The sequence below is a fragment of the Hyla sarda genome, chromosome 9 (genome assembly GCF_029499605.1).
Source record: "Hyla sarda isolate aHylSar1 chromosome 9, aHylSar1.hap1, whole genome shotgun sequence".
NCBI classification, from domain to species: domain Eukaryota; kingdom Metazoa; phylum Chordata; class Amphibia; order Anura; family Hylidae; genus Hyla; species Hyla sarda.
In genome coordinates this window covers 10,588,518-10,602,990 of record NC_079197.1, presented here as the reverse complement: position 1 = coordinate 10,602,990, position 14,473 = coordinate 10,588,518, and the positions used below count along the sequence as shown (strand labels likewise).

The 14,473-nt window shown below is 43.9% G+C and overlaps 1 protein-coding gene across 3 annotated transcripts in view; it reads left to right on the top strand.

The window, feature by feature from the left end:
- ARAF (A-Raf proto-oncogene, serine/threonine kinase) overlaps positions 1–12,572 on the top strand; it is a 53,223-nt gene extending 40,651 nt beyond the window's left edge. For all 3 annotated transcript variants that reach the window (XM_056541233.1, XM_056541232.1, XM_056541231.1), the window contains 8 exons: positions 1,151–1,269; positions 3,271–3,473; positions 3,549–3,725; positions 6,384–6,430; positions 9,217–9,335; positions 9,422–9,550; positions 9,769–9,903; positions 11,476–12,572. In XM_056541233.1, the coding sequence (XP_056397208.1) occupies positions 1,151–1,269; positions 3,271–3,473; positions 3,549–3,725; positions 6,384–6,430; positions 9,217–9,335; positions 9,422–9,550; positions 9,769–9,903; positions 11,476–11,616 (1,070 nt within the window). In that variant the 3' untranslated portion in view covers positions 11,617–12,572. The remainder of the gene's footprint in view (positions 1–1,150; positions 1,270–3,270; positions 3,474–3,548; positions 3,726–6,383; positions 6,431–9,216; positions 9,336–9,421; positions 9,551–9,768; positions 9,904–11,475) is intronic.
- Positions 12,573–14,473: the final 1,901 nt, after the last annotated feature.

Below are 14,473 nucleotides of genomic sequence, written 5' to 3'. Positions count from 1 at the left end.
ACCGTATACATGTGCGTTTCCCATTGACGTCCATGTTAAAATAAACGTATGCGGTTGCAGTACGGTTTTTAATCCAGAGACAAAATCGTGGTCAACCACAGTTTTGACTCCGGTTTAAAAACCATACTGCAACCGCATACGTGTATTTTTTAACATGGACGTCAATGGGAAACGCACATGTATACGTATACGTTTTTACTTTGCACATGCGCATTTGAATCCTAAAGTCCCCACCCAAGACCCCTCCCATTAAAAATGGACAACATTTTCAAAAACTTATGGTTTTTTTTTTTCCTATAAAAACTGACGGAACCGTATACACTTTTAAAAACAGTATACTGTTTGAAAACGCATACGGTTTACTTTTTCCCATACTGTTCCATCCGTTTTTTTCCCCATATGGTTTTTAATAGAAAACGTATGCGGGAACCGTAGTTGAAAAACGTAGTCTGAACCTACACTTAGGGTGGGTTCACACTACGTTTTGTCCCATACGGGAGCGCATACGGCAGGAGGGAGCTAAAACCTCGCGCTCCCGTATGTGACCGTATGCGCTCCCGTATGCCATTCACTTCAATGAGCCGACCGGAGTGAAACGTTCGGTCCGGTCGGCTCATTTTTGCGCCGTATGCGCTTTTACAACCGGACCTAAAACCGTGGTTGACCATACGGTCACATACGGGAGCGCGAGGTTTTAGCTCCCTCCTGCCGTATGCGCTCCCGTATGGGACAAAACGTAGTGTGAACCCAGCCTAATCCGGGTGAAAAAAACGTATTGAAACGTGTACGTTTTTTTTAACATGGGAGTCAATGGGAACCGTACAGAACTGTATGTGCGTACGGTTCCATCCAGTTTTCACCAGACGGTTTTTGACTGTGCAGTTTTTTTTCTTGCAATTTCAATCAAACAAGTGAAACTTTATTCATAATGGAGTGAAAAGTTAAAAACATATACGTTTTTTTTTTTCTTAAACGGATGCAACCGGACATAATTTTTCAAACTACGGATTAAAATTTGTACACCCGTTTTGATACAGTTTAGTGCGGTTTTGAGGAATCCGTTTTTTTATCAAAAACCTGAAACAGGAACTGTATTGCAAAAGCGTGGTGTGAATGCAGCCTAAGGCCATATTACATCTTGTGTTTTCAGCTAAGGATGGGTACCCGAAAAACGTAACGCCTGTGGGCAATAAGTCCCCGTCGGCAAAGTCGCCTGTGGAGGCCCCGAGGGACCGAAGGACATCGTCTTCTGACGATAAGAAGAAAGTGGTGAGTGACTGACTCGTCATAGAAAACCTCACAGCGTAGGTCGCTGAAAAATGGGGAGTGGAATGGGTTAAAGGGGTGCTCCGGTGGAAAACTTTTATTTTTATTTTTTTAATGAATTGGTGCCAGAAAGTTACAGATTTGTAAATTACTTCTATTAAAAAAATCTTAATCCTTCCAGTACTACTTCGGGGATGTATACTTTCTGGCACCAGTTGATTTAAAAAAAAAATATATAATAATAATAATAATAATTCCACCGGAGAACCCCTTTAACCCAAGGGTCTTTTTACCTGTGACTTTCCAGTTGTTGCAAGACTACAACTCCCAGCGTGCCTAAATAGCCAACAACTGGCAGGGCATGCTGGGAGTTGCAGTTTTGCAACAGCTGGAGAGCCTCAGGTTGAAGACTACTAGTATAACCCATAAACATGGCGTGAGTCATGTGACCCCCCCCCCCCCCCCCCCCCACACACACAACATTTACAGCACCCCACATAAGAGTCTCACAATACAATTAAGAGGGGGAGAGACCTATATAAATAGATGTAAACACCTAAACTAAAAAAGAATCATCAGATATCCAGCACCTGATGCATTGCATATATTCTGTATGCCTGAATATAGCACTAATATAGAGGTCACACCGAATATATAGCACTAATATAGAGGTCACACCGAATATATAGCACTAATATAGAGGTCACACCGAATATATAGCACTAATATAGAGGTCACACCGAATATATAGCACTAATATAGAGGTCACACCGAATATATAGCACTAATATAGAGGTCACACCGAATATATAGCACTAATATAGAGGTCACACCGAATATATAGCACTAATATAGAGGTCACACCGAATATATAGCACTAATATAGAGGTCACACCGAATATATAGCACTAATATAGAGGTCACACCGAATATATAGCACTAATATAGAGGTCACACCGAATATATAGCACTAATATAGAGGTCACACCGAATATATAGCACTAATATAGAGGTCACGCCGAATATATAGCACTAATATAGAGGTCACGCCGAATATATAGCACTAATATAGAGGTCACGCCGAATATATAGCGCTAATATAGAGGTCACGCCGAATATATAGCGCTAATATAGAGGTCACGCCGAATATATAGCGCTAATATAGAGGTCACGCCGAATATATAGCGCTAATATAGAGGTCACGCCGAATATATAGCACTAATATAGAGGTCACGCCGAATATATAGCACTAATATAGAGGTCACGCCGAATATATAGCACTAATATAGAGGTCACGCCGAATATATAGCACTAATATAGAGGTCACGCCGAATATATAGCACTAATATAGAGGTCACGCCGAATATATAGCACTAATATAGAGGTCACGCCGTATATATAGCACTAATATAGAGGTCACGCCGTATATATAGCACTAATATAGAGGTCACACCGAATATATAGCACTAATATAGAGGTCACACTGAATATTTTATAGCACTAATATAGAGGTCACACCGAATATATAGCACTAATATAGAGGTCACACCGAATATATAGCACTAATATAGAGGTCACACCGAATATATAGCACTAATATAGAGGTCACACCGAATATATAGCACTAATATAGAGGTCACACTGAATTAGTAAAGGGTATAATACCGTAGCAGCAGGTGTAACTAAAGCGTAAATATAAAGTGAAACTCCTAGTACCTGAGTAATGTAAAATGTGCCTGTAAGAACAATAGATGTAAGTACATACAACGCAGTAGGACTCGCCCCTGTACCCCACCAATCATCCCAACGTGTTTCGCCAGGATGGCTTTTTCCAGGTTTCCCCTAACAGCAGCTGAGTTACATGACAAAGGGCAAGGCGTAGTGAGGGGGCGTAGTGAGGGGGCGTAGTGAGGGGGCGTCTGGTGCCGGTCCACACGGTGCTGCCCCCACCCTTATACCTGGACTTCACCCACCATGACCCTGGTTCTGGCCATTTTCTTCTAGAAACAACTGAACTACCGGGACTCCAGCTACTACTGGGAGGTTAACTCCAGCGAGGTGATCATGCATAAACGCATCGGCACCGGATCCTTCGGCACAGTGTACAGAGGCAAGTGGCACGGGGACGTGGCTGTCAAGATCCTCAAAGTGACTAATCCCACCTCCGAACAAATCCAGGCCTTCAAGAACGAGATGCAGGTTCTCAGGTGAGGCCCAGTCCTGCCCATGAGACCCCTGTTATATCGTCCTGTCACAAGACTAACCCCCCTCCCCTCATACAGGAAAACGCGTCATGTCAACATCCTGCTCTTCATGGGCTTCATGACAAAACCCACCTTTGCAATAATCACCCAGTGGTGCGAGGGGAGCAGCCTGTACCGACATCTACACGTCATCGAGACCCGGTTTGATGTTTTCCAGCTGATTGACATTGCGCGGCAAACTGCGCAGGGGATGGAGTAAGTAATGGCTTCTGGAATATAGACCGTTCTCCATCCCTATATTATAGATGATGGTAATAAAATATAAGCTTCTGGATCTAGAAGATTGGTTTGATATTAGGTGATGCAGCGCCATCTGGTGTCCGATCCTAAGCACTGCAGATTTCATCATTTTTATTTTCGTGCGTTTGCTGATTGGGAGGGATCAGGCAAATTGTAGCCTTCCTGGTGCAAGAAGAGTTAATCTATAACCTATGGCTGTCTGTACTAGGTTTTTCCTCTGTATACAGGAGCTTAAAGGGGTACAGATTTGTAACTTCTATTTAAAAATCTTAACCCCTTAAGGACGCAGGACGTAAATGTACGTCCTGGGGAGGTGGTACTTAACGCACCAGGACGTACATTTACGTCCTAAGCATAACCGCGGGCATCGGAGCGATGCCCGTGTCATGCGCGGCTGATCCCGGCTGCTGATCGCAGCCAGGGACCCGCCGGCAATGGCCGACGCCCGCGATCTCACGGGCGTCCGCCATTAACCCCTCAGGTGCCGGGATCAATACAGATCCCGGCATCTGCGGCAGTTCGCCATTTAAATGAACGATCGGATCGCCCGCAGCGCTGCTGCGGGGATCCGATCATTCATAACGCCGCACGGAGGTCCCCTCACCTTCCTCCGTGCGGCTCCCGGCGTCTCCTGCTCTGGTCTGTGATCGAGCAGACCAGAGCAGGAGATGACCGATAATACTGATCTGTTCTATGTCCTATACATAGAACAGATCAGTATTAGCAATCATGGTATTGCTATGAATAGTCCCCTATGGGGACTATTCAAGTGTAAAAAAAAAATTTAAAAAAATGTAAAAGTAAAAGTAAAAAAAAAGTGAAAAATCCCCTCCCCCAATAAAAAAGTAAAACGTCCGTTTTTTCCTATTTTACCCCCAAAAAGCGTAAAAAACATTTTTTATAGACATATTTGGTATCGCCGCGTGCGTAAATGTACGAACTATTAAAATAAAATGTTAATGATCCCGTACAGTGAACGGCGTGAACGAAAAAAAAAAAAGTCCAAAATTCCTACTTTTTTAATACATTTTATAAAAAAAAATTATAAAAAATGTATTAAGTTTTTTATATGCAAATGTGGTATCAAAAAAAAGTACAGATCATGGCGTAAAAAATGAGCCCCCATACCGCCGCTTATACGGAAAAATAAAAAAGTTAGAGGTCATCAAAATAAAGGGATTATAAACGTACTAATTTGGTTAAAAAGTTTGTGATTTTTTTTAAGCGCAACAATAATATAAAAGTATGTAATAATGGGTATCATTTTAATCGTATTGACCCTCATAATAAAGAACACACGTCATTTTTACCATAAATTGTACGGCGTGAAAACAAAACCTTCCAAAATTAGCAAAATTGCGTTTTTCGTTTTAATTTCCCCACAAAAATAGTATTTTTTTGGTTGCACCATACATTTTATGATATAATGAGTGATGTCATTACAAAGGACAACTGGTCGCGCAAAAAACAAGCCCTCATACTAGTCTGTGGATGAAAATATAAAAGAGTTATGATTTTTAGAAGGCGAGGAGGAAAAAACGTAAAAATTTAATTGTCTGAGTCCTTAAGGCCAAAATGGGCTGAGTCCTTAAGGGGTTAAAGGGGTACTCTGGTGCTGACTACTCCTGCTCCATTCTGCCCGGGCTACAAAAAAATGGAAATTAACCATCACTCACTTTCCTGGGTTCCCACGAAGCGCCACTACAGCTGATCGGTCCTCCGAGCCATCTCCTTCATACTTCTGTGTGAACGAAGCGTCACATGGTGCTCAGCCTGTTATGGGCCGAGGCAGAACATCGCGGCGGCCGGCAATAGGCTGAGCGCCATGTGACGCTTCGTTCACACGGAAGTATGAAGGAGATGGACCGGAGGACCGATCAGCTGTAGTGACGCTCCGCGGGAACCCAGGAAGGTGAGTGATGGTTCATTTGCATTTTTTTTGCAGCCCGAGCAGAACGGAGCAGGAGTAGTCTGCACCAGAGTACTCCTTTAATCCTTTCAGTACTTATTATGCTACAGAGGAAATTCTTTTCTTTTTGAATTTCTTTTTTGTCTTGTCCACAGTGCTCTCTGCTGGCACCTCTGTCCGTGTCAGGAACTGTCCAGAGTAGCATAGGTTTGCTATGGGGATTTTCTCCTGCTTTGGGCAGTTCCTGATACGGGCATCAGGTGTCAGCAGAGAGCACTGTGGACAAAAGAAATTCAAAAAGAAAAGAATTTCCTCTGTAGCATACAGCTGCTAATAAGTACTGGAAGGGTAAATATTTTTTTTATAGAAGTCATTTACAAATCTGTTTAACTTTCTGGCACCAGTTCATTTTAAAATAAAAAGGTTTTCCACCGGAGTACCCCTTTAAGGGCTTGTTCACATGGCAAATTTAAGACCTGTGTCAAAAATTCTCCGCTGGGGCCTCCCGCAGCAACCGCAGTGGTCAGGACGTCACGCCACGCCCCCTCGTGAGGTCACGTCACGCCCCCTCCATTCATGTCTATGGGAGTGGGTGTGTCGGCAGAGTACCCCTTTAAACCTATGGGAGATAAATTTGTCCTTTGTATATATTGTTCTGTAATGTTTTACTCATTTTCATTGTCGTTTTCTTTTCTCCTTTTTAGCTACCTCCATGCAAAGAATATCATACATCGAGATCTGAAATCCAACAGTATCCTTCTGCCTCAAATAGAATTTTTTTTTTTTCTTTTTACTACAACAATTTTTTTTTTAAAGGAACACTCCAGGTAAGGGTACGTTCACACTGACAAATATCTGCGAGGAATTTGCGCTGAACAAATCCGCTCAGAAATGACAGTTTTTTTCCACGCGGATTCCGCACAGAAATCAGAGTTCAGGCAAGCATAGGAGACATTGTACATTTTTTTTTTTTTTTTTGCGTGAAAGTGTGGCGGTCTGAAAAAAAAAAATTTACATTGACTTCTATGGAGTTACGCCGCGAATTCCGCATGAAGAAAGAACATGTTCATTCTTCATGCGGAACAGAATTGAGTGACGGAATTCTGCTAGCGGAAATTCCTCAGTGTGAACTGAGGAGCAGAATTTTCATTACATGCTATGGGGTTTTTCACTGCTGAATGATTTGGAGAGGAATAAGCGAGCAGAATTACTCGCGGAAATTCCTCTCCAATTCCTCAGTGTGAACGTACCCTAAAGCTGATACACCATGTTGTTCCTTATACAAGAATTGAGGAGGCAGAGCAGGCACAGATTCTTAGTTTTTCTATGAAGGTGTCTTGCCCCGACCCTTTAGGACCTGTTCTGGTGGGAGTGTAGCCAGGTATTTCTCCATTGACAACTTTTTATGCGCTGTCGTGTTTTTTTTTTTTTTTAATATTTTTTTGCAGCGGTTCCTGATATTGGCCCTGATTTCTCCATTGTAAACCCCGCCCGCATGCCTTGTCGGGTTGTGCACCAGAATCTGTCTGCTGCAAAATTCTCGTAAGGATTGAAAAAATTCTGACTAAGGCTGCTTTCACACTATAGAAATGTCCGTTTTAAAAATCCGTTCTAATGACCCGTTAATACATTAAAAACGGCCGTTACAAAATCCCATTATAGTCTATGGGATTTTTACATTACCCGTTTTAACCCGTCATTAAAGGGGTTATCCAGGAAAAAACTTTTTTTTATATATCAACTGGCTCCAGAAAGTTAAACAGATTTGTAAATTACTTCTATTAAAAAATCTTAATCCTTTCAGTACTTATGAGCTGCTGGAGTTGAGTTGTTCTTTTCTGTCTAAGTGCTCTCTGATGACACTTGTCTCGGGATACGCCCAGTTTAGAAGCAAATCCCCCATAGCAAACCTCTTCTAAACTGTTTCCCGAGACACGTGTCATCAGAGAGCACTTAGACAGAAAAGAATAACCTTAACTTCAGAAGCTCATAAGTACTGAAAGGATTAAGATTTTTTAATAGAAGTAATTTAGAAATCTGTTTAACTTTCTGGAGCCAGTTGAGATAGATAGATAGATAGATAGAGAAGAAATTTTTGGCAGCACACGTGGAGGAGGGGGGTGCACGCTGGATAACCCGGTCCCAGGTCCAAAGTAGATATGCAAAAAAGCGGCGGCACACCAATTTCCAAGTGAAAAAGAATGGATGGCTTTTATTTCAACCAAACATCTATAGGAGCGACGTTTCGCCTGTCTCACACAGGCTTGACAATGCCTGTGTGAGACAGGCGAAACGTCGCTCCTATAGATGTTTGGTTGAAATAAAAGCCATCCATTCTTTTTCACTTGGAAATTGGTGTGCCGCCGCTTTTTTGCATAGATAGATAGATAGATATAGATATATATATATATATATATATATATATATATATATACGTGGCCATCTGGGAAAGTGGGCGTGTCCACTGAAAAGGGGGCGTGTTCCCGACATTTTGACAAAAAGAAAAACATATTTACTAAAGGTTTCCACAGAAAATGTGGTGGATTTGAGCCGAGGAAAACCCAACAGATCAGAACATGTGTAAAAAAAAAAAGCAAAATATAGGGAAAAGTGCTAAATGTAAGGCAGTGTTTCCCAACCAGGGTGCCTCCAGGTGTTGCAAAACTACAACTCTCAGAATGCCGGGACAGCCGAAGGTAGTGAGAGGCAATCCTTACAACACATTGGGAGTCTATAACAGAGGGCCCCACTCTCCTCTTTTTAACTACTTAGGGGCCGTTCACATTGCGTCATGTATCATCACAGAGTCAGTCGGAAGGACAGTGGTTGAGTAAAGAAAAAAAAATTGTGGATGTCCTATATATTTTCTTTTCTCTCCACCTAAAGGGGTACTCTGGCAAAAAACATCTTATCATCCAAAGAATAAGATGACTCATCACAGGGGTCCCGCCGCTGGGGGGACCCCTGTGATATCTGGACCGGCAGCAGCGGCGTCCGGAACACGGAAGCTTAGAGCTTCCGTATTTGGGACGTCACGCCACGCCTTCTCCATTCATGTCTATGGGAGGGGGCGTGACGGCTACTGCGTAGCCGTCACTCCCTCTCCCGTGGACATGAATGGAGGGGAATTGGCGGCGGTAGTCACCAGTCATCCGGCACGGAGCAGAGTTTGCTTCGTGCTGGGATGACTGGGGTGCCGTGCCGGAGATTGCTAGGGTCCCCAGCGGCTGGACCCCGCGATCAGACATCTTGTCCCCTATCCTTTGGCTATGTGATAAGATGGTTTTTCACTGGAGTACCCCTTTAACTCCTGTAAAGTACCGGACACCCAATGGGACCCCATTCAAGTCAATGAGATCCATTAGTGTCAGTTGCCAAGTCAATGGGATCCATCAGTGTCATTTGCGCTCTGACCCATTCGGCGCATAAAAAATGAATAAAAACAGAAGGGGTCAGAGCACAACCCCAGTGTGAACCCAGCCATATCTCCAGAACATTGACGTTTTTGAACAGTTTCCTCCTTAACTGGACCTTCAGACATCTTCCTCCACGAGGGTCTGACGGTGAAGATCGGTGATTTTGGCTTGGCCACGGTGAAGACGAGGTGGAGCGGATCTCAGCAGGTGGAGCAGCCTAGTGGTTCCATCCTATGGATGGTAAGCTCTTGGGCCCGCTCTGGATAGTCTCTTATTCTCCTCCTGACCCGGGTCTCATATCTTCCTGTCGTGTCCTTTTTGTTCAGGCCCCAGAAGTGATAAGAATGCAGAACAGTCCGTACAGCTTCCAGTCAGATGTCTACGCCTACGGGGTGGTGTTGTATGAGCTGATGGCGGGACTATTGCCATATGCAAGTATCAACAACCGAGACCAGGTGAGTGGGACCCCCACATGCTATGGGTCCATTGTCCTTGGACAGTGGTCTCCAACCTGTGGCTCTACAACTTTTTCAAAACTACAACTCCCAGCATGCCAATCCCTCCAACTTTTACATGGACAGGGGAATGTGATTGAGAGGTAAAGCAGCATTAAAAATAAAAATGGCGGACAGACTTCGCATAATCACAATATAAATGTATTTCTTTTCGGCAGATCATTTTCATGGTTGGCCGTGGATACCTCAGTCCTGACCTCAGCAAAATCTCCAACAACTGCCCCAAAGCCATGAAAAGACTTCTAGCAAATTGCCTGAAATTCAAGAGGGAGGAGAGGCCGCTGTTCCCACAGGTGAGCGACACCTCAAGAGCTGAGCTCAGGATCAGTACAGGATAAGTAATGTAATGTATGTACACAGTGACCTCACCAGCAGAATAGTGAGTACAGCTCTGGAGTATAATACAGGATATCACTCAGGATCAGTACAGGATAAGTAATGTAATGTATGTACACGGTGACCTCACCAGCAGAATAGTGAGTACAGCTCTGGAGTATAATACAGGATATAACTCAGGATCAGTACAGGATAAGTAATGTAATGTATGTACACAGTGACCTCACCAGCAGAATAGTGAGTACAGCTCTGGAGTATAATACAGGATATAACTCAGGATCAGTACAGGATAAGTAATGTATATACACAGTGACCTCACCAGCAGAATAGTGAGTACAGCTCTGGGGTATAATACACGATATAGCTCAGGATCAGTACAGGATAAGTAATGTAATGTATGTACACAGTGACCTCACCAGCATAATAGTGAGTACAGCTCTGGGGTATAATACACGATATAGCTCAGGATCAGTACAGGATAAGTAATGTAATGTATGTACACAGTGACCTCACCAACAGAATAGTGAGTACAGCTCTGGAGTATAATACAGGATATAACTCAGGGTCAGTACAGGATAAGTAATGTAATGTATATACACAGTGATCTCACCAGCAGAATAGTGAGTACAGCTCTGGAGTATAATACAGGATATAACTCAGGATCAGTACAGGATAAGTAATGTAATGTATATACACAGTGACCTCACCAGCATAATAGTGAGTACAGCTCTGGGGTATAATACACGATATAGCTCAGGATCAGTACAGGATAAGTAATGTAATGTATGTACACAGTGACCTCACCAGCAGAATAGTGAGTACAGCTCTGGAGTATAATACAGGATATAACTCAGGATCAGTACAGGATAAGTAATGTAATGTATGTACACAGTGACCTCACCAGCAGAATAGTGAGTACAGCTCTGAGGTATAATACAGGATATAACTCAGGATCAGTACAGGATAAGTAATGTAATGTATGTACACAGTGACCTCACCAGCAGAATAGTGAGTACAGCTCTGAGGTATAATACAGGATATAACTCAGGATCAGTACAGGATAAGTAATGTAATGTATGTACACAGTGACCTCACCAGCAGAATAGTGAGTACAGCTCTGGAGTATAATACAGGATATAACTCAGGATCAGTACAGGATAAGTAATGTATGTACACAGTGACCTCACCAGCAGAATAGGGAGTACAGCTCTGGAGTATAATACAGGATATAACTCAGGATCAGTACAGGATAAGTAATGTAATGTATGTGCACAGTGACCTCACCAGCAGAATAGTGAGTGCAGCTCTGGAGTATAATACAGGATATAACTCAGGATCAGTACAGGATAAGTAATGTATGTACACAGTGACCCCACCAGCAGAATAGTGAGTGCAGCTCTGCAGTATAATACAGGATTTAAGCGGTCATTTATGTTCACCACCACTTCACTTTTGAAGCAGGTTAATTCTATATGTAACCTGTAATTTTGGGTTCCTATATTCTTATATTTTGCTCTTCTTTATTATAGATCCTCTCCACTATTGAGCTGCTGCAGCGAGCTCTCCCAAAAATAGAGCGCAGTGCGTCTGAACCTTCGCTTCACCGAGCGGTCAATGCTGAGGACCTCAACCCCTTCCTGATAAACACCTTGCGCCTGGTGCCTCAGTGAGCAGTGCCGGTCATCTCGCAGTATCTCTGATTCAGGGGCCTCCAGCAGATGTCCTGTCCTCCCTGGTACATGTCACACTCTTTAACCCTTTCTCCTATTTGTCCGCTTCTTGGGTGTCGCCTGGTCGTCTTTAAGGCTCCTGGGTGAGCAGACTCCTCCTTTTAAGATGCACACCCACTGGAAATGTGCGTGCATCATGGAGACAATAGCCATGAGCTGCTATGCGGTAGAAACCATACTGTCACAGGGAGCACGTACAGACATTGAGAGGCAATTTATCCTGTATGATCGGAGTTCCCCTTTAAAGTATCCGAAGAAGCATTATGACTAAATGGAAGTGGACTGTGGAGGAATTGGATTATTGGAGATACTTTTAAGCCTGGTTATCTGGTCGCCATTGCGGGACGATACGTTGGCGCATTTCCTATCCTAGTGAACCAATGAAATGTAATGGTTTATGGATGACGCAAATTATTTTCTACGAATCAATAGAACACCCCTTCTCCGGGGCCTACGTGGTTTAGCCGATTGCCACAAACCCGCCTCCTGCCGCCGAATCAATGTCGCATTTACTATATAGAGACTGTCGGGAGCCGCCAATCTACGAGGGGGAAGATATTTATTTCTACAGGTGCCTGATTCCTTCCTTGCTTAAGATTTTTTTTTTTCTTTTTCCGTTAGTTGGGAAGAATCTTCTGTAAAAAAAAAAATCTAATTAAGGAATTTTTTTTTTTTTTTTTTTTCTAGCATCAATATCGCTTTGTCATGTGATAAGCCGCCAGTGATGCTGGGGAGGAGGGGGTGAAAATTTGAGCCTGGTCATGCTTGAGAATCCCATAAATTAAAACTGTACGGTGGGGGAAATGAACAGAAATAAGAAATGTATTGAATATAAGGATGTGTAATATATATATAGTTTTAAATAAAATAAGTTTGGTGTATAAAAAAAAAAAAAATTTTAAGGGGTATTCCGGGATTCTTGGTTCTTTGAATGTGAGACAGGGGCAGCAAAGTTTGTCTAGTTATTAATATACTTTCCTTCCTAGACGTCCTCAGGCAGCACATAGAGGGTTAGATCCCCAGACCTATTGGACAGAACACAATTAAAGGGGTACTCAACTGCCCCAGTGTTTGGAACATTTTGTTCCGAACGCTGGTTGTGGGCTGCGGGGGTCATGACGTCATGCCACGTTCCCTCAATGCAAGTCTGTGGGAAGGGCAGCTGCCACTCCCCCTCCCATAGACTTGCATTGAGGGTGCGTGGCGTGACGTCATGACCCCCGCAGCCCACAACCAGCGTTCGGAACAAAATGTTCTGAACGCTGGGGCAGTTTAATACCCCTTTAATAGCAGTTCAATTAATTAACAATTAAAAGCACCACCTCCTAGTGTATAAAACCCAGCTAAACTCCAACCACTTTGTATTTTTTTATTTATCTCCCTAATGGAGGAAACATCTGTTAGTGGAGCTAGGAGAGTACCGGGTGGTGCTAAATGAATGACATTGTCCCTGCACCCGATCCAATGTCCCGGCTTGTATGGATTGGCAGCGTGCAAACGGATTACTCCATCCCTGCGCCGGTTAAGTGGTGAAGCAGCCGTGCGTAAGTGGCCCATGTACAGCCGGCATAATTCTCCGGCAACGCTGGCTGATGTATTCTATTTCTGGGTCGCGGCCCTGTGCGCTCTGCCGGAAGCAGACACGGTGACGTCATCGGCAGAGAGAATTGGCGCCAAGTTTAAAAGTCAGGTTAGTTCTTGGCGTTCTCAGCGCCGGCCCGGGAAGCTTAACACTGCAGAGAGCGAGGTACAGGTGTTATCCTGAGGGCCACTTCTCTCCTATCTGCTTCTTTTTATATTCTTATGGGTACCTTCAGACAAGCGGCTCTACAGCGTATTTAACGCTGTGGATCCGCCGTTAAAAGACCCCTACTGGGTGCCTTTAGATGTGCCTGCTCGGAGCGGTACTATGCTACGAGCAGACACACTGCTGGGATGTGCGAGTTGCTGCGCATGCGCGGTGTACTCGCACACATCGTGGCCTCTCCCCCTTCCTCCTGAGCTAGGCCGAGAGCAGCCGCGATGTGCGAGTATACTGCACATGCACGCGGTGACTCGCACATCGTAGTGTGTCTGCTTGTAGCAGCGTATTGCCGCTCCGAGCAGGCACATCTAAAGGCACACTGTAGCAGTCCTTCGGTGGCAGATCTGCAGCGTAAACTACACTGTGGGTCCGCTCGTCTGAGCGTACCCTAAAGCTGTGTATATTGTCTCTTCCCAGATGTCCAGCCATCAGGGGACAAAGTATGTAAAGGAAATCGCACCATAAATATGCTTAAAGGAGTACTGCAGTCTTTTATCCCCTATCCGCAGGGGACCCAGCATTGCCGCAGGTCTGCTTGGCTATGGCGCGGCTGAGGTTGATGACACGCCCCCTCCATTCATTCTGCGCATAGGGAATAAGTGTCTAGGGCTGCAGATCACCTTTATAAGGTGACACTACCTGATGATTACCAGCAGGATATGTGTTGTGTTGTGCACAGTGGAAGATGTTCCCCTGCAGTCTGAAGCAAAAAGTTTCTTCTCCTGGTTTAGAAGCCTCGAAGCAGACTAAAAAGAAAAAACGTAAGAGGAGGCATTTATCTTTTGAATAGTCTCCTAGCTCTTCCCGGAGAAAATCTGAGGGCGAGCTCCATTCTAGTTCCTCTTCAGAGAGTATAGATGAGGATAATTATTACTTATTCAATCAATCTTAGAGATCCAAGCTCATTAAGTCAGTAAAGGATGTGGTTGAATCAGCTCAGGAGGAACATCTTCCGGCTAAAGAGCAGCTATATTATTTTCCCAAAAAAAGAAA